General features: G+C 42.8%; 1 protein-coding gene across 8 annotated transcripts; it reads left to right on the forward strand.

Moving 5' to 3' along the window:
* Positions 1–7721: 7721 nt before the first annotated feature.
* chd2 (chromodomain helicase DNA binding protein 2) lies at positions 7722–22153 on the forward strand. 8 transcript variants are annotated; one of them, XM_037253471.1, is made up of 38 exons: positions 7731–8841; positions 10839–11070; positions 11235–11348; positions 11604–11665; positions 11949–12053; positions 12661–12843; positions 12996–13135; positions 13228–13453; positions 13533–13633; positions 13693–13734; positions 13817–13992; positions 14063–14187; positions 14264–14480; positions 14553–14642; positions 14759–14949; positions 15036–15224; positions 15315–15477; positions 15556–15708; positions 16276–16347; positions 16476–16625; positions 17011–17159; positions 17233–17329; positions 17415–17507; positions 17950–18120; positions 18245–18414; positions 18499–18540; positions 18617–18756; positions 18816–18954; positions 19026–19176; positions 19289–19411; positions 19490–19609; positions 19849–19989; positions 20106–20222; positions 20296–20474; positions 20594–20693; positions 20770–20950; positions 21030–21270; positions 21334–22153. In XM_037253471.1, exons 1-38 carry the CDS (start codon positions 8783–8785, stop codon positions 21611–21613), a joined length of 5424 nt encoding a protein of 1807 aa, XP_037109366.1. In that variant the 5' UTR covers positions 7731–8782; the 3' UTR covers positions 21614–22153. The 8 variants fall into 8 exon arrangements, with proteins under 8 accessions (XP_037109373.1, XP_037109366.1, XP_037109367.1 ...); XM_037253472.1 differs by having other exon boundaries at positions 11952–12053; XM_037253474.1 differs by having other exon boundaries at positions 11235–11321; positions 11952–12053.
* Positions 22154–25934: the final 3781 nt, after the last annotated feature.

Below are 25934 nucleotides of genomic sequence, written 5' to 3' on the forward strand. Positions count from 1 at the left end.
CAGCCCCCTCTTGTTGCTCATGTGGGATGTAGAAATCCAGTGACGCCTTCCTGACAAACTCGGAATTGGCAATGTCTACGGCTGACGTCACTGGTTTAATCTGCTGTATCTAAATGATAAGATTTAATCTTTTGAATGGAATACTGTTATTTCCATAACACCCTACCACCCAAAAAATATCATGGCACACCACCAAATAAAAAAAGGTTTATTAAATGAACACGTCCACAGTCATGAATCGAATATGTGAACTAAATTAGCCTCGGAATTCAACTGCCCGTTTGACGTCAACATCTGACCAAATTACAAAATTTAGCCTATGTAGTCCTTTTGAATAAAATGCTGCAATTTGATAACTAATCTGTTTTTTAAAATGTACTGCTTAGTTTGCAAGTGAAAGGCACATCTTGTTCGTTTCGTTTCCATTGCGAGCTTGCTGATCGACCGAGTCGTCTTTGTTGCAATATTTGTAATGCCCACCAGGTGGCAGCACAAAACAACAACAGACGTCATTTGACTGTTGCCTTTCCACGAAGTATGTTCTGGTTGGAGGCCATTTGTTATAATAGGATGCAACCATTGCCTAAGGAGGAGCTACCGATAGGACAGTGTGACCTTTGTGCACACAGTTCCATGATCACGTTTGACAATTCTAATCGTTTTGAAGATTATTGAACCTATTATTAATTATTGGTTAAGACATGAGACATGCTGTTTTGAGTGAAATGTGATGACAAGAATTCTTTTTGACAGGTTGAAAGAAGCTGCTCCTAAAGCGTCTTGCAAATGAACACTTGTCACGCCAGGTAAGATGTTATAAGAAACCGATGTAACGTGGTGCAAGGTGGGGAGTTTTTAGAAACGTTAAGCCAATGAATGTAGTAATCCTGTTTGGGCTGTTTTTGCAGGGCACACCTTCACATGCACAACAGCAGCTGTAATTTTCTGCGTACAAATTACACGTCATCTTTGCTTCCAGGATTAATACAACAATGCTAAACACAAATATCTGCACAAGGCTGCTCAGATGTAATTTGTTTGGTCTGAGAGACTAAAACGTGTGCACGCCCTCTTAAAACTGAGGATGGCTGTTAGAATATGATGCAACCAAGGCTGAACTTTGTAGCCATAATTCCGCAACATTAACGGAATACAAAACCACAGCAGAATCCCATTTAACATGAGTATCAATGTGATTGGATGAATCGGAACACAGCCAGTAATAATAGGATGTGCACACTTTTGCAATGATTTGTCATTTGGTTTTGCATTTTTGTATTAATTGTACGTCAGGAAACATTTTGATGTTATTTATCTTAGTGACAGTTTCTTTTTAAAAACCACAAAACCCAGGCATTGGAATTAGGGTGTGAAGACTTCTTCTATCCACGTAATGTCTACCTTTATGAGTAGAGTCGCTTTACATCAGTGTCAGAATGCATTGACACCAAGGCTGACACCTTTGGTACGTGTGTACTTATTCCCTTCCCCCTATAAACCAGTTTTGCTGGCCACAGTGTTGGCTCATCTTACACTGGCCACATTTTTGCAGGCCGCTGCTGTTGCCAGGCGGATGATCTTTTTTAAGATGTCTTCCTCCTGCAATGGGCATGCGCCGCAGCGTACATCATCTCATTGGCTCCCAATGGGGGTGGAGTGCATAGCACAGGCGCCACAAAGCAGCCAACAAAGGCTGCATTGACTGAACTGCCAGTTAGCGAGATTTAGATGATGTCACCGCTGAATGTATAATAACAAATTTGATTAAAATGGTGATGAATAATAAGACGAATACGAGGGACCGTGTTGAGAATTGTTTTTCTTGCCTGTAACTATGAGACTATAACGTGAGGCAGCTTTTGCTAATTACCTTATTGGTTACTTATAGTTCAAACCAAACAGTGTCTTGTGGTGCAATCAATCAATCAATCAATCAATCAATCAATCAATCAATCAATCAATCAATCAATCAATCAATCAATCAATCAATCCAACTTGTATTGTGCATGAAGAGACAAGGCAAATCTGAAGAAAATTCTGCTGGGTTTTCATTCGTTTATAGTTTATACCACTATGTTTATAATCCATCTTTCTGTATTGCTGTCCATTTTTACAATGCATTTTTATAGTGACAAAAGTCAAAGTATAAAAATATCTTTAAGTATGATAATCTGGCTGAATGAGGGAAAACAAACAAACTAACAAACTAACTAACTAACTTAACCTGACCAAGTTCTTCTTAAAAATTAAATCGTTTGGAGCTCAAATCCAGGCAATAGTGAATTTTCACATTCAAACCTAAAGAAAAAACGGATGTAATCTTCAGTTAAATGTTTCATTTTGTTTGAATGGGTGGCATTATCAATAACCAAAGCTAGCTGTATCATTTTATTTGATATAAAAATAAGTACGGACAACGTGTGCGACTGTTTCTTCTGTCGTGTCAGGAAACAACAAGACGACGACATTAGCGCTTAAATGGCGGCCATTGCTATTGCCGTCAACTAGGCGGGGAGGAAGTGGAGCTTCGCTTACGTTGCGAGGCAAAAAGTGGGCAGAGCCCGCGAAGGATATGAGCTGGTCGGGAGGCGGAGAAGAAAGACACACGCAACAGAGGAGGCAAGCGAGCTGCATCAACAGGAAAGCGCACCAGAGCCATGGCGCCCAAACGCTCACTAAAACGACGAAAATTGCCAGAAAACAACACGCCAACCGGGGCAGACGACGGCGGATAGTCGGAAACGACGATGTTGGTAAGAACAAATTCAACAATTACACGTTTAAAGGCGGGAAAGCGCGTCGACAGGGTGGACGGAGCAATATGGTGGAAAAGGACGACAGAGACGCAGTGTTGTAAAAAACAAAAATGGCTATGGTGTGCTGCCTGAAATAAAGACAACAATTTAGACGACGAAATTCGTTCTGTATTTAGTGGTAGTGAGTGTAAAATAACTTAATTGCTTGCCCTGCATTGTATTTACATGGATGATAGTCGAAGAAAGGTATTTTTCTCGATGTTTCTCGTTGTCTTTCAACCTACGCATTTAAAATTTGCTTTGTCCTTGAAAGGACAAATGCCCTTGTGTGTTTTATGTCGAATAAAAGCAATGTATTCGGAAAATGTTTAGTCTTTAAACCGTGTACAGGTGCTTTGTGACAAATCCTGTATGGATTTATGTGTTTTGTGATTTTCCCCTCTTATAATCATTTTTAAGGGTTTTTGTCGAATTGTAAAATTCCCTTAAATGGCAGATAGACGTGTTTTGCAATCACACGATCAAATTCACTGTTAATGAAGATGTAGTGTAGTTATTTCAAAGTCTTACACAATTTAGTTTTAAATATTTTTTACCAATTCGCTAAAAAAACCCGAAATGATGTATATACAGATTTACAACAAATCATTTACTGAATACTCCCTAAACAAATTGCACTTGGTAAATTCATCAAAGGAAGACACCGTATGTTTAAATACTTAGTATATCTAGAAATATAAAATAGGGTGTTGGTATTTAACCCTTTAAGGTACTGCATGGAGATTTAATTTAAAATTTGTTTTACACATGCAATCTATATTACATTAAACCTGCAAGAAACATTAAGGCATCATTTTAGAACATATGAATGCACATTTATATTGACTTAAGTCTAAATAATAAAGTAGGAAAATGCACAAAATGTTCTTTAAACCACAATCCCGTAGACAAGACAGTTGCTTAGTGACACTAGTAGACAATTACATCTAAACAAAATACCTAACCATATGTGAATATCAAACGATATATGTTGAATGTAAGAATTAGTCCACGTTATGGGAAAAATATCTTGGCTCACCAATTCCCTATGGGTTTATACTGTAGAGAGCAAAAATAATAAACCCCCAAGAGATATTAAGTGTTTTCCAATTGACGAAGCACATTACCATAATTAAACTCATTTTAACTACATTACACCAAATGTCGGCAATATTACTGAAAATATCTGAAAACAAATTGCGCGTTTTAAAAAAATGATGATCCGTCTAAATTAACAACCATTTTGTATTTCAGATGGATTCCACTTGGCCGATAACACTGGGCTGTAGAAGGACAGGATCGGCTAACCCAAGGAAGATGGTACGTTTTTTTCGTTGTTTAACATGTTGTGTAGTATTGACTGCATGTCATATGTAGCCACTAGGTTGTGCTATTGGCTTGTCTCGTCTCGTAACGCAAACTTTTTGTATTTTAAAGGGCTGACGTCAGGCTACGAAGACATTGCGGATGGATTTGTCCGATTTACTCTCCAGAGTAGAATTGTAAGTGTTTTCTCAAAGAATGAAAACATTTTTCGAAATACTCCTTGGCTGCGAGTTGTAAAGCGAACACTATGAACCAACGAGAACAAAATTTGAAAAGTACGCGAATATATATTTTCTTGCTAATGTACAATTTCGTAACTACGGTGTTGCTAAAACCTGTTACCCGCTATGATTTGTTGCATTTCGGAAATAGTGACAAATGTTCATATTCATAGAATGCTAAAAAAGGATAGGATCTTACTGTTTCGTTAGTTATTTAATTTTACGAACTGTTAAATTAATTGGGACTTCATCCATCGACTGGATCGCTTGAAGAGATTTTTGGCTAGCTACTTAAACGTGCGACACAAATGTTTGGTTATTCCGAATAGGGACCCTATTTACCAAATACAATTCACAAAAACTGATTGTAGTCATAATAGGCATTCATTGCAATACCATTTGAGAATTTTTGGTATTTGTGGTGTCATCACTTACAAGTTGAGGTTTTCATCTATGGGCGTTTATATACCTCAAAGAATTTAGGCTAAGGATGAAGTTGAGCATCGACTTGGATGGAAGTTTGTATCAATCGGACAACACTGTAGGCCTTTTTGACATTGTCAGTAATGGTGGATGGCTTATTAAAGATTATTAAAAATCTCAATGTGAAAGTAAGATGAAAAAAAGATGACATGAAGACTAACAGCCATAGGTACCTATCTAGACTAAGCCACGCCCTCGTCAATCCAGTGGGACGGTTTTCACTTCCAAATGGGTGGGATACTATAACTACCCAAACGAGCCTACGAAGGTGAATTTTGCAGATGAGAAGGTCATTAACGTTCTGGAATCACAAATGACTATATAGAAATTACCTGGTTGTGCCTGTGAATATTCCCATTTAGCCATATTTCATTCTCATTCATGGCCTTGGGCAACCGCAACAGTCCAATTGTGATCAAGATCGCTGCGAAATTGCCTGGTCCAAAGATGTAATCTGTTCAGTTGGTTCCATAACTAGCCATATGGCTTCCATGGCTCATTCCAGCGACTTGGCCCCTTAATTTTCAATGATGGCCCATCAGAAACTAGGAGTTGAACAAAATAGCCATTCCCATGAGCCACATTCGTTTTTAGGACCTTCTCGACAAGTAAATTTCAAGATTGTACTTCACTATATCTTCAAATCTTGAGGATTCATGTTCACAACTCAAGGAATGATTAAGGATTCTGAAAATTTAGCTACACTCAAGTGAAGAACTTTGACTTTGCCAGCAAAAACATACTCGTTAATTCCAGTAAAGTTAGAGTACCCAACCCTTGTCTTCATTTTGAAAGAGCGCACTTATTTGACATTTGAAGAAAATCTTGATTGTAGACTCTGGAGCTGGTTGCTGACTATGGATTTGATGGACAGTGATAATCACCATCTGGAACTAGTTCCCAAAGACCATTCCGCCCTGTACTCCTTTGGAAAGCTTTCTAAGATCAGTGCCCCCCATAATGCACCACAAATGGTTTAAAAAATAGGTAAATAGTTTGCAAAGCTGGGATAATGGATCATTCACATCAGATCATTCAAATTTGGCGCGATCATAAAAGCCAATGTGTTTCCAAAACAAACTGGAGACATAGGCTCGCATGACAAGCACATCAAGTCATCATTTTGGATGTCACTCATTGTTGTCCTCATCTCTTCCACAGAGGAGACATGGACTGGTAGGAGGATTTTTCAAATTGGGATCAATAGAAGACAGCTCAGTAAGTTTTTTTTCTCTCCAAGTTTCATCTTGATTTGGAAAAAATATAACCAATTGAAATATTCTTTGTTTTTTTGTTTTTGTTTAACTTTACAATAGCCTACGATCTTTTCCTTATGACACGTGCTTACAATTCTAAAGACTTGCAACAGATGTCATTTCCAGGATTAAAATTCGACGATAATTAAAAAAATTTAAAATTTTCTCAAATGCTGAGAATTTGACAATATTCTCTTTTTTCGTATTGTCACTGGCCCATGGCATTGTTCTGTCTGGTATATTCATTTTTCTTAAATCGATGCGCTGCTATGTTATGACGTGACTTTCTCGCTATCGTAATTTCAGCAGCATATAAATTGGGAATTTAAGATTGATCATGTTTTACTGCATACAAATTATACTGAACCGTACCACTTAGTGGAAGTGGACCAAAAAGGCATTTGCCACAGTTGAAGATAGAAAAAAAAACAACTGCTTTATTCTGAACACTACTGGACTTGGAAACCACAGAAACAAAAAGGACAGTTGTAACGTAGTAGTTGTAAAATGTCTCGCTTTGTATGCTATTGCATTCCGTCACGGCAAATTGTATATTCACTCAAATTTTTTGTTTTATACTTGACAAATTTTATTTTGTACTCCATCCACCCAACAACCGAAATTTGAACAATGAAAAATGTCTTGAATGGCTTTTGCACGGTTGCTAAACCATCGACTTAACCACCGAGACCCACTTGCCGATGTTTATCCAACTTTTTGTAGATTCTCTTCTGTCTCTGCTGTTGAGTATTATAGTAAGAAAACTTGGGGATTTGGTCTTTGTCTACACCTGACACACCACTAGTGGTCAATTGTTGAATTGCTTTTTCGAACAGTTGCTAACATTTGACCAACGCAATAGTCTACTTCAGCTTTTGATTTTTGATAACTGCGGCACAGTGAGTGATCATTTGACATGTATTTGTGGCCTGAAATGTTTCCTTCTTTTTTGTCTCATCAAGACCTCATACAAGTGGATTTCGCAGACAATGGAGACAGCGCTAATACGCGAAGATAGCGTTGTTTAACGTGAAGATGGCAATTTTTTGACAAGCTGAACCCGTTTTTTGACGACGTTTCGTATGGATTTTTAAAAATATTTTACAACGCAGCGGACATTGGAACAATGTTGCTAGCTGTGTTGTGGACTTAACATTTTCAATGTATTTGAGACGCACTAAATTAGCAAATGTACTCATGCTGCTTTGAATAAAGTATACTCTGTATTTTTTTCTTGGCTTTGTTTTATTAGATATTCCGCTATTTGGCACTGTATTTTGAATTTGTTTACATTCATATTTCAGATGTTTGCAACAGTTATTTTCAAATAACAGTAATTATAAACAATGCATTTGTCATTGAATGGTATCCAGAAAGATTGATTACTCGTATACATTTCAAATATTAGTGTTCTGTATGACAAAAGGATGTGAAGTGTTTTCGTGTCATTATTCCTAGTGGTTACTGCAATATGATGTCAAATTAATAAAAGAGTGAAACAGGTTCTGAAATGGTTAAGTAGCATTTTGTGAGAAATGAAATGGCTTCCTACGGCTTTCTAAAATGGCTTCTCTGGCTTATCTTCTTCCTGTTCATGCAGGAAGTGATGCAATTGCTGCAAAAGGACAAAATATTTCCACTCTTCGATATTCTTTGTCCACTTAAGTGAGCCGAACACTTTCGGTGGTGTTTGTTTAGTTGTGATGAACATAATTTTACGTTTTTGTAAACGAAAAGTTATAGATGAAGGGGAGGGACTTAAACATCACCTGAGTGTTGGCTAAATGAAAATAACGTCAATCAAAGGCTTTCAGAGCTAGGAAGGAGCTCTAGATGGCGGATGATCCTTAGGAAGGCTGCTATGGGCTGTCGTCATTCCGTTTTTCTTGCCCCTGTGTCGACTGAGGCGACGTCCTGCTATGTTCTCGTGATGCCTCGGCTCACTTGCTCGACGTTTTGACGGGTTTGACGCCGTTTCGCTGGGCTTTTGTGGCCGTTTTTGCGCGTCGAAGGAGCCGTCTGGGTTTGCCGTTGTTTTCCATGCAGGGCTCCGGCAGCCATGGCGCGCCTCCATTTTTAGAGTGCTGCTCGCCTCTTGTCTCTCTGACGCTTGACAGCAGAGCGGGTTCCGAGAGGCCCACGATGTATTTAAAACCTGATTCTTTTTGTATTTAATAACATATACCTTATTTTTTTGCAGTCTGGTTTGATTTTTGAGATTTTATTATTTTGCAACCGCGGCGAATCGAAACGAAATAGTTAATCTATCGGTACTGCCTTGCTATGAGGTTGCTCTGTTTACATTATTTGCTGAATTAATCCCATATTACTTTATTTTTAATGTTGTCATTTTCCCCGCGATGACGCAGTTACAATTAATTGATGCGACTCGGCACTTGGACAAATCGCTTGCATATGTTGGCTAATGGAATAGCACATACCTTTTGGAACTCTATATTCCGTCTATATAATGATAATGATAGATAATGCCCAATCATTTGTATTTAATTCCACTTTCTCCTCTGGCGTCGCACCGCTTGGGATTTAAAGTGCCTGTCGAGGGGCGAAGGCAATCTTGAGGGACTTGTGTGCTACTTTATGTCTCCTGGAACTTTTTTTTTGACACGAATACCAGGACATCAGATCACCTCTCCCAAAGGATATATACACACATTTAAAGCATACACATTTTTCTTCAACGATGAAGAACAGAAATAAAAAGCAAGTCGAAGAAGGATCGACTCAGAGCAATGCTTCCAGGTATGGAACTAATTGTGTTTTGTATAAAATAGACTCTTGGCGTCCGCTGAATTTGTTTACCTTGTCAAGCATAGTTGATCACCTGTGTGTGTGTGTGTGTGTGTGCATGTGTATGTTTGTGTATGTTTGTAGTCCAGCATTTGCATATGCGTGCCACTGACGAAGTGCACCACTGTCACCAGTGACCTTGGTATTGTTTAATAGCCACACCCCGATCTTTGTAGTTTTTTTGTTTTTTTTTAACACTACACTAGTGAGTTTGGTAGTGCCCTGCAAGATTGGTCCCTGGAGATTAATGCGGTCGAACTCCCCTTTATCCGATTGCATTAATTATTTTGTTTCAAATAATTTCTTCTACTTTTCTCATATACCTTAAAAACAACACGGCCTTATATTTCTACATTGTGCTGCATTGCACCTGCATTGCACCATCGTATCAATGTTATTTGACCCGTTATTGTTAATGCAACTTTTGCTGCTGTACTAACATTGCTACACTATGGTGGATGTGAACAAACTGGAGCGAGATAATCAAATGCAACATTTACTTTCAAATGAATTTATCTGACACTTTGAACTCTTGTGTGGATGCAGCCTTTAAATTTGCATTGAATAGAACTTCACTAAGATTGTTGCTCACTTTTTAACCTTTTTACTTATTTCAATGTCTATAGTGCTTGCCATACTTTTTTCTTTACTGAAATCAGACTAGGATTACTTTTACATCAGCAGGAATGTATTCCTTCAATTTAGCTTCAGTATTGAGTGTGGATACTTTTCTTCTTGTGACTTGACACCGTTAATCAAGAACGCGTCAATGTAGCATTGTAGCTAATCTACATTGTGATCATGCTTTTTGTGACTTAACACGTTTAATTACATTAAATATAGCAGGCCCATTTTTGCTAACATCTTCCCCAGCTTTTTCTCAATAAAGAAACTAACATTTGCACATTTTGCATCATGATCATAAGGTAAATTGAGCTGTTGGTTTGTGTTTTCTGCTTCCTTGACTATAATATTTGCAGCCAAATTTAAATCTATCAGAATGCCTGCTGTGTGCTGAAAACTATTAAAACACACACATCTTACTGTATATATTTGAGAACACTGTCTCACTCTCAGTTGTGTGTATTGTGCACTCGTGGCAGCCATTTTAGTTTGGTTAAACATTACATTTCAGCTTGTTCCTGCTTGGTGTCATACTGCCCTCTCTCAACACGTAACCATTGTGGGAGCGCAGCAGGGAAACAGCCACGAAATGCTTAGACCTGAACCTCTCGAAATGAGTAACTAACATTTAGTTAAATATTGTTTAAAATGTGCAAAGGCCCTTTGCTCCCCCCGCTGGGTTTGCTTGCTGCGTGTGTGGCTCGGGAACCGGAAGTGTTCATTCCCACAGACTGAGCGGAGAAATCGCGATTACTTGAATGGTCACATAGCAACGTATCAACCAATAAGAACGTGAGATTTCATCAGTCGTCCGCCCTCATTTTGAAAAGGGAAAGTAGCTTTCTTCTTCCGGGTTAGGTCATCGCGAGACGTCGCGGAGTAGTTATATCTTGCCTATACACAGTCATAGCCGTCACCTTTTTTAAATTTTCTGATGAACTATTTGAATAATGATTGTAATGCTCAAAATAAGCATGTTAAATGTTGACGATTCAATTGTAGAGCTTTTAATTTATTGTTGAATGATGCCCTCATGTGTTCGAGTGTGGAACGGCAGCAGACAGCTGTGACGCAATTGTATTGAATTTCCAAATGCAAAACACATTTCGCCTTTTAGAAAGTTATTTCTTCTGGTACCAACTTAAGAAAATTATCTATTTTAAGAAAAAATAAGTATTAACTTCCACAGTTATTATATATATTAGTTATTAGTGTATGATTAGTTATTATTATAGTTCTTCATCAACGACTGAACAGTGTTTTGTATCGAAAACACAGATGTGTGAACATGCAGCTTGAAATGAGCCACGTTCTTGTCCCCGCAGCAATTCAGCCTCGGAAGAATCCAATCGCTCCGCATCGGATTCGGGAAGTCAGTCCGAGAGCGAGCACGGCAGCGAGAGGCGACGGCCCCGCCAGTCGGAGTCCAACAGCTCCTCGGGGTCGGAGAGTCGTTCGGGGAGCGGGAGCGAGTCTGCGGAGTCCAAAAGGCAAGCATGCAGCGATCGCAAAGACAAGCCAGTGAAGAAGAAGGAACGTCTAGCTGATGTCAAGAAGGTAGAGTAGCACCTCCAACTAGGTGCTTATTTTGTTTCTGATATCTGATATTTATTTTTTATTACGTGAAAAAATAAAGACTTTGCTTGAATTTTGATAACTTTGAAAATTCTAAACTTTCGGGGCATTGTCGTTAATAGTCGTCATTCTGATCTTATTTCCAGATGTGGGAGGAGCATCCGGACGTGTACGGCGTCAGAAGGTCAAATCGCAGTAGACAAGAACCATCTCGCCTGAACATTGGCGCTGGGGTAAACGCAAGAAAGCATACACATACCGCAGGTGGTCCTCTGTTTACGGAAGCAAACAACACAAATTTGTGTGTAAACGCAATAATTAAGTCATACTGCATTTATCAGGAACACTTGTATAAAACAAAGCAAATGATGAGTCAGACAGGGCTTGACAAGTTATTCTATAGTTACAAGCAGTTCATTGTGTGTGCCCTTGAAAACCGATGACCCCCGGTTGGAGTTTTTTTTATTTTTTTTTTATAGATTGGATACTTTGAACCTGTGCTCCTATTTTTACAGGGTAGCAGTGACTCAGAAAATGAAAGTCCAAAAAGGAAAAGCGCTCGTGTAAAAAAGAAGGAGTGAGTATTTGTCTCGTGCAGGTCTCGCATGTATTTGCATCCCTCACCATTTCATGACACTCGTAATGGCACTGATGCATTTGATTTGGCACTCATTTCCTCTCATCTGAACGTGGGTATCTGTTAGATTCCAGTCAGCCAGGTGACGTGTTATTGCCACGTTCACTTGTTTACAGCCCCTTCCAACCAATTGCGTGAACCTCACCCAAAATGACTAACTCGAAATTCGTCACAGCGGTAATGTGGGTGGTGGGTGAACTTGTGGCATCTCTTTGTCGTAAAGTAGCTGGGATGATGAGGATGAGGATGACGAGGAGGAAGCCTCCGGCAGTACAGACAGTGAGCAGGAAGAGAAAAAAGTTAGATCCAGACGACTTCCTGCTAGAAGGTAAGAGCTTAGCGAGGCCTGGCCGGCCTTACCTGGCCGTCAGACAGCTACCCGCTGATCATCTTCATTCCATGTCCTTTTGTCCGTTGTCCGCTTGACTTAAAGCAAGGGTGGGAACACCTCATCTGCTCTGCCAGGCAAAATAAACACATGAAAAACCGCAGAGGCAAAAGTGGATAATTAATAAATGATTGATAATCATTTGCTGTGAAAGTACAGAGCGGAACGCTTGGCAGGGGCAAAAAAATCCCATGGAAAAAAAAAAGTGACGATTAAGATTAGAAGTAGACGCAAAGAAAATAGCAATTGAGGAAAACATTACAGGACAGATATAAAATCCATTACTTTTTGGAGAATCTTGAACGGACTAATGGCATTTACATTCATTTCAATTGGGAACTTTGAGATACTCTTGATTGATTTGCGTCATGGAGCAAATTAAGTTAGCGCAGAATTTATTTCCAAAATGGAAATCCAACCCTGAATGCTGAGGGAAAAAAAGTTCCCCACTCCTGCTTTAAAGAAAACATTTGGAATTGTGTTGCTTTCTAAAGAGGATCAACCCCTCTTCTCTTCCCTTTTCTGAGCTTCGGTTGCTCTTTTACAGACCGCAGACAAAATCATCAAACAAAAAATTGTCTCAAAAAGCAAGAAAACTCAGGAAAGAGGAATCCTCACCCGAGGACGAGGATGACGACGAGGACGATGAGGACGATGATGACGAGGATGATGACGATGACGACACTCCAAAGAGACAAATCCGTCGGAGAGGGGCAACTAAGGTCAAAAGGTATTTTATTTTTCGTATTTTAGTTTTGCTAAGGCTGCTGGGAACATTGTCGTGGCCATCCAACATTTTCGATCAGTGCGCCTTTAACAGTGCCTGAATGAACGATGCGTGACCGCACGATATATCACACGTCTGCCGTTTCCTCACCGCAGCTACAAAGAAGACCAACATGACTTTGAAACGGACTCTGACGATCTGATAGAGATGACGGGCGACGCGTGCGAGGAGCAGCAGGACGATGACAGCGAGACCATCGAGAAAGTCATGGACACCAGGATCGGCAAAAAAGGAGGTGATTACAAGTATTGCGTGCGTCGTGAACCGAGTGGAAATGTGTGACGGCTCTAAATTTACATTTATTGAAACACCATTTGGCATTCTTAGCCACGGGCGCTCCCACGACCATGTATGCCGTCCAGGACAACGGGGACCCGTGCGAAGGTTTTGACCCCGACAAGGACGAAGGCGAAACGCACTATCTGGTCAAGTGGAAGGGCTGGTCTTACATCCACAACACGTGGGAGAGCTTGGACTCACTCACGCAGCAGAAGGTCAAGGGCTTGAAGAAGCTGGACAACTTCAAAAAGAAAAATGACGAGCTCAACACATGGTGACAAACCATTTTGGTTGGCTTCAATACAAAAAGCACCTTTTGTCTTTTTAGAAACGAACAAATTCAAATGTTTTAGGGTGAAGAGGGCATCTCCCGAGGATGTGGAGTTCCACAACTGCCAGATGGAGCTCATTGCCGACTTGAACAAGCAGTTCCAGTTTGTGGAGCGCATCATCGGTAAGAGCCGCTGCACATTTGCATACACGCTGGTATTCATTCCGTTTTGTCATCACCAGCCACCAAAACAGGAAAGACACACGGATCCTCCGACTTCCCGTGTAAGCAAAAAAAAAAAAAAAAAGTCAAAATTATCGAAGCGTTCTCAAGTCCGCACTGGCTTAAACGCATTTGGTCCTCCAGCTCACAGTCACAAGATATCGTCCAGCGAACCCGAGTACCTATGCAAGTGGATGGGCCTGCCCTACTCCGAGTGCAGCTGGGAAGACGGGGCGCTGATCATGAAGAAGTTCCAGCGCTGCATTGACAGCTTCTTGAACCGGAACTCCAGCAAAACCGTCCCTTCCAAAGACTGCAAGGTCCCCCCCCCCCCGCCCAATCGTCTATTCCGTTTGAAATGAAGTGCCTCATATGTCGTTTCCTTCTCAGGTGTTGAAACAAAGGCCCAGATTTGTCGCTTTGAAAAAACAGCCGTCATACATCGGAGACGAGAACCTGCAACTTAGAGACTATCAGCTGGCCGGACTCAACTGGCTCGCTCACTCCTGGTGCAGGTACTGAAATCCAAATCAAGCATGTGTCTCGATGTTAAAGGGACAGTGTGATAAATCATCTCCTCGTCATGTTCAGATGCAACAGCGTGATTCTGGCAGACGAGATGGGTCTGGGAAAGACCATCCAGACCATCTCTTTCCTGTCCTACCTCTTCCACCAGCACCAGCTGTACGGGCCCTTCTTGGTGGTGGTGCCCTTGTCCACGCTCACCTCCTGGCAGAGGGAGTTTGACACCTGGGCCCCCGACATGAACGTGGTGGTCTACCTCGGGGATGTCATGAGCAGAAAATCCGTAGGTGGTCTTTTCTACCACCAGTTCGTCAATGATCATAAAAATAAAAATATTTTTTTCTTCTTTGAATAGATCCGCGACTACGAGTGGGTTAATCACCAAACCAAAAGAATCCGTTTCAATGCACTATTAACCACCTACGAAATTCTCCTCAAAGATAAGGTGTGGGTGCTTCTTTCCACAGTTTTTTTTTTTTTTTTTTAAATTCACTTTGACTAAAACAGCACTGGCTAGCAAAAAAAAAAAAAAATTCATTGAATTGTTTGTTTTTCTTTCAGGGAGTCCTGGGAAACATCAACTGGGCCTTCCTGGGTGTTGACGAGGCTCACCGGCTGAAGAATGACGATTCCCTCTTGTACAAATCCTTGATGGAGTTCAGGTCAAACCACAGGCTGCTCATTACCGGCACCCCACTGCAGAACTCGCTCAAAGAGCTCTGGTCGCTGCTGCACTTCCTCATGCCGGACAAGTAAGTCCCACACCATCCCACCAAAAATGGCGGGCGCACATTCCAAAACAATATATATATATATATGTTTTTTTTCTGATTCTCAGGTTTGACTCGTGGGAAGATTTTGAGGACGACCACGGCAAAGGGAGAGAGAACGGTTACCAGAGTCTTCACAAAGTCCTCGAGCCCTTCCTGCTCCGACGTGTCAAAAAGGACGTGGAGAAATCGCTTCCCGCCAAAGTGGAGCAGATTCTCCGCGTTGACATGAGTGCGCAGCAGAAACAATTTTACAAGTAGGAAAAATGTTCATTAAACTCTGAACTGTAGCAATTTGAAACCCCCTGCGGAAATGTTAAGAATTCAATATTTCTTTGAATTTGCAGGTGGATTTTAACGCGGAATTACAAAGCTCTTTCCAAAGGCACCCGAGGCAGCTCCTCGGGCTTCCTGAACATTGTTATGGAGCTGAAAAAGTGCTGCAACCACGGCTTCCTCATCAAGCAGCCTGAGGAGGGCGAGCCCGAGTCACAACAGGAACAACTGCAGGTGAATTTGCTGAGAGGCCCTTTTTTTTTTTTTAACTCGGGGCGATGCAGATCAGAGCTGCGTTTGTGTGTGTGTCAGGCTCTGGTGCGGGGCAGCGGCAAGCTGGTGCTGCTGGACAAACTGCTCACCCGGCTGAGGGAGCGAGGCAACAGAGTGCTGATTTTCTCGCAGATGGTTCGAATGTTGGACATCCTGGCTGAATACCTTGCCAAAAAACGCTACCCGTTTCAGGTCGGAGGCACCTTCTTGTCCCTACTTTCGCCGTACTAAGAAATGTGGCAACAGAGAAATCGAATCTGTTATGTTTCTCCTATTGTTGTTGTTTTCTGCACTTTGATTTGTGTTTCATCATGACACTCTGATGCAAATCATCTTTCCAATTGACATGAATTGAAATACCATCAATCCGTTCAAGCCCTTTTCAAGACACCACCATTTTTTTTGTAATGTTTGATGAAGAGCAAGGGAGTCAAATTATTGCTTGCGACAGAAACAAAACTAGACAAAGCAACCAATTGTTTGTCCTCATCTAAAACTCGCAAGTGCTTTTAAAAACACTTGGTCATGATGTGTGTTCATGCTAGCCAACCTGTTAGTGTTGACACAGATCAAATATCAGCGCTGTAGCACACATACTTGGCCAGTTCATGTGGTTATTTATATCAGCGCATCCAGGCTCCGGTAGCGCGCGCAGCGCACGCGCTTGGCTCCGTCCTTATTAGTTGGCGCTATTTGTTTTGATAGACTGTAGTTCAGCATCGACTGAACTATGGTGTTATTTGTCTCTTCTCTTTTTAGCGTTTGGACGGCTCCATCAAGGGAGAAATTCGAAAGCAAGCGCTGGACCACTTTAATGCCGAAGGCTCAGAGGTAAGGTCAAGATTTGAGCGCCGTAATCAACGGGTGCTGTTCATAGTTGATTACATTAAATGTTGCTTGATTCCTGATTACTTGGAATTTTTAGCTAGTTCTGTTTTTGCCATCATCTTGTCTTCCAGGATTTCTGCTTTCTCTTGTCCACGAGAGCCGGAGGCTTGGGAATAAACTTGGCCTCTGCCGACACCGTCGTTATCTTCGACTCGGACTGGAACCCGCAGAATGACCTGCAGGCGCAAGCCAGGGCTCATAGGATCGGCCAAAAGAAGCAGGTATGCTACGGGTGGAAATTGATAGCAACTCCAATAGCGGAGCATCACGTTTGCATAGTAGCAGTGAAAGGAAATGCCGTGATTTCTTAAGGAACCCAAGGGTAGCAAATACAATGAAAACAGTAGGGGCCCCAAAACTGAACCCTGTGGAACACCCAACGAGCAGAATGGGACTCAGCGCTATCAAGGCTAATGCAACGAGTCCTGCAGTCCACATACCGTCATATACCGTTAAAGTCAACTTTACTGTAATGAAAGTTAAGTCAAAGTCAGTTCGTCAGTATTGTTATTTTTTCAGCACAGTCCAGTAGTTCTCAAGCCCAAATCCCCGAAGCCGTCTGCTGGAATACATTTGCAGTTATTCCCGCTTTGATCCCGATCGTAGGTGAATATATATCGACTGGTCACCAAGGGAACGGTTGAGGAGGACATCATCGAGAGGGCGAAGAAGAAGATGGTTTTGGATCATCTGGTCATCCAGCGAATGGACACCACTGGACGAACTGTACTGGACAGCAACTCGGGCAACACCAAGTAAGACCTCTTGGGAGTGGCGTCGATGCGTTTGTCGGGAACGATCACACGTGCCCTGTCTTTTGTCTTCCAGTTCGAACCCATTTAACAAGGAAGAGCTGACCGCCATCCTCAAGTTTGGTGCAGAAGAGCTATTTAAAGAGGCCGAAGGAGAAGAGTCTGAACCTCAGGTACTTAGATATTCATTGTCGGTATGCTGAGAGCGCATGTGTCGTCGTTTCAGAAACCAAAGCGGTGCGTTGTCTGTTCTTGCAGGAAATGGACATCGATGAGATCCTCAGGTTGGCAGAAACTCGAGAAAGTGACCAGGGCCAAAGTCCCACCGATGAACTCCTGTCTCAGTTTAAGGTGCCTACAAATCGATGCTGTGGTTTGTTTGCGCATCGAAATAAATGGAAACGCAATTTGTAGTTCCGTTATCTTGCGCAATCTAAAAGAAGTGGTGACTCTGCATGCAGTCTAGTACCATTTACCTTCACCATGGATACCACTATCCCAAAATTGCATGATGGGAGTAGGCGGCCATTTTGGGCTTGCGGTATCCATGGTGAATATAAACAAGCCTGTGTAGTCACGTGCAGTTGTGTCGCCATGTTAAAATGCAAAAAGGGGATCTGCAACACTTTGACTGTGGCCAAGTCAGTGCGTAGCATCCAACAAGGAGAAAGGTGTTTTATTTTCTTTGTTTACTTATGTCATACGAGAAAAGTGTTTTTCTGCGACCATGTTCATGAACCAAAACAAATGTGCCAACTGAATTTTTTTTTTCTTCTTCATTGTACACCTTCAGGTGGCCAATTTTTCCACCATGGAGGAAAGCGCACCCAACCTGGAGGAGAAGCCTTCTCGGGACTGGGATGACATCATCCCAGGGGAGCAGCGGCGCAAAGTGGAGGAGGAGGAAAAGCAGCGGGAAATGGATCTCTTCATGCTGCCCAGAAGCAGGAGCTCCAACAAGCGGGTAAGCGGCTCACAATGACTCTTTTGATCCATTTAAAAGAGACTTTAAAAAAAAACAACTGAAACAGTTGCATGAGTTTGAATCAAAAATTCTAACTGAGTCGAGTCCCTTTTTCTGGCGTCAGGCTCAGGCCAACGACAGTGACAGCGACGTGGGCTCCAAGCTCAAGCAACAGTCGTCGGGCTCCGACAGCGAGACCGACGACAGCGATGAAGATAAGAAGCCCAAGAAGCGAGGTCGCCCCCGAGCCCGCAAGAACAACGTGGAGGGTTTCAATGATGCCGAGATACGCAGGTCAGGTATTCAGTACCGTTTTGCTCCCATTGCTGTGGAAGCGCCCGAGACTCAATTGACTTTTCGTGTTCTTCGTCAACATAGGTTCATTAAGGCTTACAAGAAGTTTGGAGCTCCGCTTGAAAGGTAAGTGCACAGCCGTAACAAATGAATGGCACAAATTAAAGTCAGGATTTTTTATTTTTTTTGTGTGTGTCTCCAGGTTGGAAGCCATCGCACGTGACTCTGAGCTGGTGGACAAGTCCATCGCAGACCTGAAGCGTCTGGGCGAGCTCATTCACGGCAGCTGCGTGGCGGCCGTGCAAGAGCACGAGGAGAACCTGAAAGAGAACCCGGTCGAAGGTAAGCGGTTGTCGGAAACGCCGCTTTTGCCCTCGGAGCTGAAAATGTGCTCACTGCAGCCAAAGGTCCCGGCAAACGGCGAGGAATCAACATCAAGATCTCCGGGGTGCAGGTCAACGCCAAGTCCATCATCCAGCACGAGGAGGAGTTCGAGCCCTTGCACAAGGCCGTGCCGCCCGAGCCGGCCCAGAGGAATACGTAAGTCAGCCGCTGACCCGTTCGACCGGAACCGGCGTGATTATGATGGACTTTGCTCGCCTTGCCCGCAGGTTCAAGCTCACGTGCAGAGTCAAGGTCGCCCACTTCGACGTGGACTGGAACGTGGAGGACGACGTGCAGCTCTTGCTCGGAATTTATGAGCACGGATTCAGCAACTGGGATCTGATCAAGACCGATCCTGACCTCAAGCTGGCTGAAAAGGTGAGTGCACATTTCAATGAAAATAAATGTATACAACCGATTCTTGTGCCCCTCCCTACAGTCATAAACCAAAATTCCAATTATTGCCTGCGTATGCATTTTACCCGCACAGATCCTGCCAGACGATCCGGGCAAGAAGCCTCAGGCCAAGCAGCTGCAGGCCAGAGCCGAGTATCTCCTCAAGCTGCTCAAAAAGGAACAAGACAGCGCAGACGCGTCCAAAACTGGCGACGAGGTCAAACCCGTAAACGCCACCTGGTGGTATTATTTTTTTACCCATGCCGCTCATACGGCCTTGTTTGTGGGCCAACAGGTCAAAGTGAGGAAGAGGAAGCCTCGGGTGAAGAAGGAGAAGCTCGTCAAGGACGAGCAGGGCAACAGCATCTCGTCGCCGCGCTTGTCCGACAATCCGTCCGAAGAAGGCGAGCTCAAGGTCGGTGAAGGCCGAGATGGGCCCAAACACCGTCGGACTCTCTGTTAGCTTGCGCCCGGGATCAAGAGCAGGAATTGACCAATGTCGATAAACACAGCCGTGGAAAGTCTGACAAATTTTCATGGTGAAAATCTGGTCAGATTTCTTTTTCCCTATCCAAAAGCTGGCGATTGAACAGGGGTGTGTTGACTTTTCATACCCGCAGTGAACAGTCGTCTAACAATTGAACGTTTGCGCAGGAGGACGGAGCAGACAAGTCCCCCACCAAGAAACGACAGAAGAAGAAGGATAACAAGGAGAACAAAGAAAAGCAAGGCACTCCGAAGAAGGAGAAGGAAGGCGACAAGGAGAAGAAGGGGAACAAGGCTCGAAAAGACAAGGTCAGTCGGTCTCCTTTTTTCTACCTCCGATGCATCTTGGAAGCCTCCGCTGTATTTATTTTCTTTTACGTAACAAATACTCGCTTGGCACTGAACTGCTCGTCCAAACGTTTTAGGCAAAAGGAACCAAAGGGAGGAAAAGCCAAGGACCGGTCCACATCACGGCGGGCTCCGATCCCGTTCCCATCGAGGGAAAAGAGGACGACGAACTCGACCAGGAGACTTTCAGTATTGTGAGTAGTCCAACGAGACGGGCGGATGGATGTCGGGCGCCGGGTCGTAACCGTCCCCCTCAAACGTGTCCAGTGCAAGGAGCGCATGAGGCCCGTGAAGAAGGCCCTGAAGCAGTTGGACAAACCGGACGAGGGCTTGCCGGACCAGGACCAGCTCCAGCACACGCGCACCTGCCTGCTGAAGATCGGAGATCGCATCACAGAGTGCCTCAAAGCCTACAACGACCCCGAGCACGTGAAAATATGGCGACGGTGGGGAGCCCTGACTTAATGTGCATGTTCTGTTTTCAAAGTCTCGCTGTTGTCCAACTCCACTCTGGAGCATTTTTTTAACTGCCACAGATACTAACGTTGTTGCTGGTTTTCCACAGAAATCTCTGGATTTTTGTCTCCAAGTTTACCGAGTTTGGCGCCCGAAAGTTGCACAAGCTCTACAAAATGGCCCAGAAGAAACGCTCGCACGAGGAAGAGGCAAGTGGCTCGGGATTGTGCACGCTTCATCCGGCGCGCTCGCTCCTCATCCCTCATCCATTGCCGACACTTCCAGAAGGAGCACAAGAAGAGGGACGAGACCTCCGGGAGAGGAAAACCTTTGCGGCCGGACGCTTCGGCGCCCGCTCGCGACTCAGCGGGTGCGCAGTCGGCTTCGTCTCACTCGGCGCAGTCGGACCCGCACGGGCACCACCGAGATTACAACATGGGCGCTAAACGCCACTTCCCCAATGACGGTAGGAAGCACCTGCTATTTTGTAATCACCATAACAAACGTGAAGCCAAATTCCGTTCGAACGAATCTGGCCGTCACAGACCGGGGGGACTGGCAGAGGGAGCGCAAGTACAATCACCCGAGCAACCAGTCGTGGTCGAGCGAGCGCCATTACCCGTACGACGGCCACCGCTACAAGGAGCACTACGGTGAGCGGCACGCCCACGGCGACTCATACCGCAGCTCGGGCGGCTACCGCAATAACAACTCACCGCGCAAGAGGCCCTACGACCAGTACGGCAACGACCGGGACCACCGACCGCACCGGCCCTACTACGACAGGTAAACGCAAACGATGCAGAAAATGTTGCATGTGGACCTAAGTTGCGGCCATTTTGTCTTCAGGCACCAGGACTCCAAAAGAAGGCGTCCGGACGACTTCCGCTCCAACTACCACCACCAGGGGCGCGACGGCCCCTCTCAGGACTTCCGCCGCATGCCGGATCATCGGCCCGGCCTCCCGCCGGCCCAAGACCACTACAGCAGACCTTTCCACACAGACAAACCCCTGCTCCTGGACCCACGCTCCCCCCAGGCCCAGAAGTCCCCCCACGACCCTCGCCTGTCCCCGGCGGACCCTAACGCCCCCCCGCCCGAGCCCGCCTGGAACAATAGGAAGACTTAAAACTTTGGACTGGACCAGTCATAAGCTTGATGGACGTAGACGCCGTTGCGCTCACACACAGACAGATAGACGACAACCATCTTCATTGAAGTGACTGGACACGGTGGAATGGATGTTTAGTCCTATGGACTACTTGCCTCGGGTGGGTTCAGGACGCAATGAACTGTTGACTGACCTTAAAGTGCCTGATTTGTTTTTTTTTGTTTGTTTTTTTAATCCTGACCAGGAGGAGTTTTGTTTATTTCTGCCTTTAGCTTTAAATGTCATTAGACAACGTGAGTACAAAAGAATGTGTCATCACGTGCCCCCCACCCCCTACCCCGCAGCAGCATTTGTGACGCTTGCAAAGAGGTGGAAAATTTCCCCTAAATTTCCATGGGCACTTTTGGAACTATTCCAAATTGGAACATTTTTATGAATTGGGAATGGAGGTTAACTTAATGAGTGTATCATGTGCAAGCATGCATATAAAGAATCATTTTGGGCTGCAAGGTAGCAAAATGATTGCTTTCAATTGGATTATGCAAAAAAAAAAAAAAATCCCCAATTTGTATGTTACATTTAAGGTCACCCATTGAATTCCTGCTATCTTCCCTGAAATTTCCATGCAAAGTTTGCAACTTTCCACCATCGGCGTCAGCACATGCTACCTTTCACTAGATCATGATTCCATCTCTTCTATCCAACCAAGCAAAAGAGCCAGTTATCCACTTGCACATGTGATCCCCATGGATTCTCTGGCATTTGTTGCAAAACGGTGGCCAAAGCTAGCAGTCATGGAAGAGTCAATGCCAGTACTTTTCCTCCAGAGTGATTTTCCCAACCTTTGATTTGAGCCACATGCTGCCCCCCCCCCCCCCCCCCCTCACGGCACACCACCAAAATGTTGCAAAAAGGATCAAATCAAGTTGACCTTGGTTCAATTTCCGCACAGATGTTCTAATTTGAACACAAAGCCATTCTGTTTAGTTTCCCTGCTGCCATCCAGCGGACGAACATTGAATTGTTCTGCTTGTCAGTCATCATGCAAAGATGGATAACCTCGATACATTATTTGTAGTAACTAATCAATTGCGATTGCAAGTGGCGAATTTCACACAGTGGTTGGAAAATGAATTTAAAAACTACCCCAATCAAATCAAAATGAAAGAAGCAGTGTTACTTGTATCAAAAACACCCTTTGGCTCTTTTCCCCTCACAGTATTAACGAATGGCTGTGCGCCATTTTAAGGACGCTTGCTCCCAGTGCCAAATGCGGCCCATTTTGTGTTCCCCGTCTTCTCACACAGATTTCATTTGTGCCTTAAGTAAGGGCTGTATACAGTGTCGTGGTTGGGTGGAGGCTTGCTGTTGAGTATTGAAATTGGTGTTCGCTGTGTTATTCAAATGGGACAAAAGAAATCAGCATCATGCTCGTCTGGGACTTTGGACTCCATGTGTTGAAGTTATATTTACAAGGCCACCTTCAGTTAGGCAAATTACAGCCAAAGTCCCTGAAATCCCCATGGATAGTTTTCAGTTTTAAGCATTCTGAGAATTTTGCAACCCTAATGTTAGCAATCCAGCAAAATGTTTTGAATGAGTGTATGCCGGGAAGTGGCCATACTAAAAATGGCTGCCTTCCTGTCTTGGCTTCTTGACTTCTTTTGTGGGTCTGGTCTTGGTAGACGTGCCTACCAAATATCATGTGGCTTCAGGGGCGGAATTTTTGAAATGTTGCCATTAATTATGTACATTTTCACAAGTATAGGAGGTCCCTAAAAACTAAAAGTGGGTTTTTGCACTGTTAGAAAAAGAAATCAATCCCCTGCAAATTGCGTAAAAGTGATTCTAATATATAAGAAAGATGTAAAGTAAAATAAAACAAAAAAAGTCACATTTTAAGGACATAGTATGGAATGGCTCGATGAAGGGACCATGTGGTATCCAAGTGGTAATCCTCATGTTTTGTGTGTGGTAGAAATACAATGAAAGTGTTTTGGCTTCCTCTTGCTCTTCTTCTTCCATCACGTCACGCAAGCTCCAGTCCTTGTATATCTTCTCAAAGGAAAAGTCTAAATAATTTATATTTGTGACAACAACCACTCTTGATGAAAAAATGTTCTTGTACATATGTTTGGACATATGTAATAAAATTTGTTACACAAAAGTATATCGAGTTTGAGTCCAATTCAAAACATGCTCGTTACTTTACTTTTAATTGCATGACAACGATTACTCTCATTGATTTGAGCTGAAAAAAAAGACCCGGGTTTGCCAATCACATAAAAGATGCCACGCGTTTGTGATTTGTCCCTGTCCAGCTTTGTAATGACGTGCAATTGGTTTAACAACCCGGAAACATGCACGCATGCTCGCCGCCACGCCACAGATGAATTTGCACGTGACAAACGCTGCAGGCTGCCGTCGAATTTAAAGGAATGTTCCAATCATGTTACTGAGGAACTAATTTGAAGTCAACTTTTAAAGTCAACACATGAACCTGCCTCAGCTGCCGATGAGAGGTTTACACTTGCATTTTTTTTTTTTTACAGAATAGTTACTCAAGTCCAGAATGTTTGTACTTTCCCCGTCTCTGGTAGGACAGGAATCCAGACTTGAAATTTTAAAATTTAGTATTGCATATTTTCATGTTGGTTTTGATTGTGCTACCTATAGCAATATATTGAATATGTAAATAAAGGGTGAGGATCGTCAACAGGTGCAATTTTCTTTTCTGAAACGTTATAGCTATAAGTTACATGATAAATTCAGTATCGGACAAGCTTTTATAGGTCAAACCTAAAAACAAAAAAATTAAAATAACTAAATAAAGTAAAGAAATTTGTTAAATCAGCATCAAAAGTATATTTAAGAAAATGCCTTCAATATAGTGGCAGTTTGCAGAAGAACGTGTCTTCTGACATCCACTAGGGGGCAGTAGAAGACTGACATACTCGCAAAGTCATCAAAAAGACAGGGTTCACTAAGACATTTTCTTTTATTCAATAAATAACTAACATTATAAACAGCTGGTGTGTGTGTTGCACCGCTTTTTTTTTTTAAACATACAGTTTGATCTCTTCGGGCATTTCCCAGCTGTTTTATTATTCTTATAATTAATTCCTTTTGAATTTCAAACAACATCAACATGAGCTGGATAAAAACATAAAGTGCGTTCATTTGGCAATCATGAGCAGCAAAAAACACAAAAGTTGACCATTGTGTTGTGTGCTGTTCATGTCTCTGCAAAAAAAAATAATTCTTAACATTATATTTCACATTCACAGTAAGTCAAATTAAAACAACTTTACACACTTTATGTACAATCTCACATCAGCTACTATAAAAATCACAATACAAACCACATCTACAAACACAAGATTCAGATTCCACATTACAATCACTTAAATTGCATCACTGCTGTCGTCAAAGCACCCCAAAACAAAAAAGGCAGCCAGCAGTGACAAATACTTCAGTGTTAAAATCAAACAAAGATGGATAAGAGCACACCCGAGAGCTCACGTTGAAATCAGGACTAACAGCTTCCCGTACAAGTGTCGCTGTCAAAATTCAGTCCTAAAGATGTTGGCACAGAGGCTCATTTCTCTGGCAAAGACTCAAGCCCTCAAATCACTTCCACAGGAATCGTTACCTTTTTTGCCTCATATCGTGACCCCCGCAAAAAAAAAAAAAAAACCTCGTGTATGTTTGTGGTTCAAACGAAAGGGTGTCAAACTCAAAGCCCTGGGGCACTCCACATCATTTTACGTAGCCATAAAAGGAAAAAAAGTTCATGGATTTGTTTCATTTTGTATAGAAATCTCCCCCCCCTACCAAATTCTGCATTAACATTAATTGTTGATTACTTTGTTTGCCATACTTTTCCACGACTTCTGATTTTAAATTCTTAGTCGTCTACACACACTGAGTGCTGTTACCACATACGTAATAATTTGATGAACATTCATGCAGTTTTTGGAAGGAAACAAAATGAAGTATGACTCTCCAATTAATTTAAGCAATTGTAAAAATGTACCACAGATGCTAAAAAAAACTGTCCTATGTTCACACAACCAAAAAATAGGACTCATTTATCTCCACAGCAGATGGGAGATTTTTTTTTTTTTTGTCAGCGCTCCTTTTCTTAGGTGTCAGAAGGCCTGACAAATAATTCAATGTAGCCCAATAAAGTAAATAAGGTGTCTGTCATTGTAATTGCAAAACCAAAATTGTAAGATGCTGCATTTTTTTTTTTAACCTAACACCTTTGTAAAATAAATGTAACGATAGTCGAACAAACAATACAGTGACTACTACTTACTGTATGTTGTGAATTTTT

Source organism: Syngnathus acus, chromosome 6 (assembly GCF_901709675.1).
Source record: "Syngnathus acus chromosome 6, fSynAcu1.2, whole genome shotgun sequence".
NCBI lineage: Eukaryota > Metazoa > Chordata > Actinopteri > Syngnathiformes > Syngnathidae > Syngnathus > Syngnathus acus.

What these genes read in the sequence shown, in the direction of transcription:
- chd2 (XM_037253471.1), top strand. Translation starts at nt 8,783, where the DNA reads ATGAAGAACAGAAATAAAAAGCAAGTCGAAGAAGGATCGACTCAGAGC. An exon ending in ACTCAGAGCAATGCTTCCAG is followed by an intron (nt 8,842 to 10,838) that starts GTATGGAACTAA and finishes TTGTCCCCGCAG; the next exon opens with CAATTCAGCCTCGGAAGAAT. An exon ending in ACCTCAAGCTGGCTGAAAAG is followed by an intron (nt 19,177 to 19,288) that starts GTGAGTGCACAT and finishes TTACCCGCACAG; the next exon opens with ATCCTGCCAGACGATCCGGG.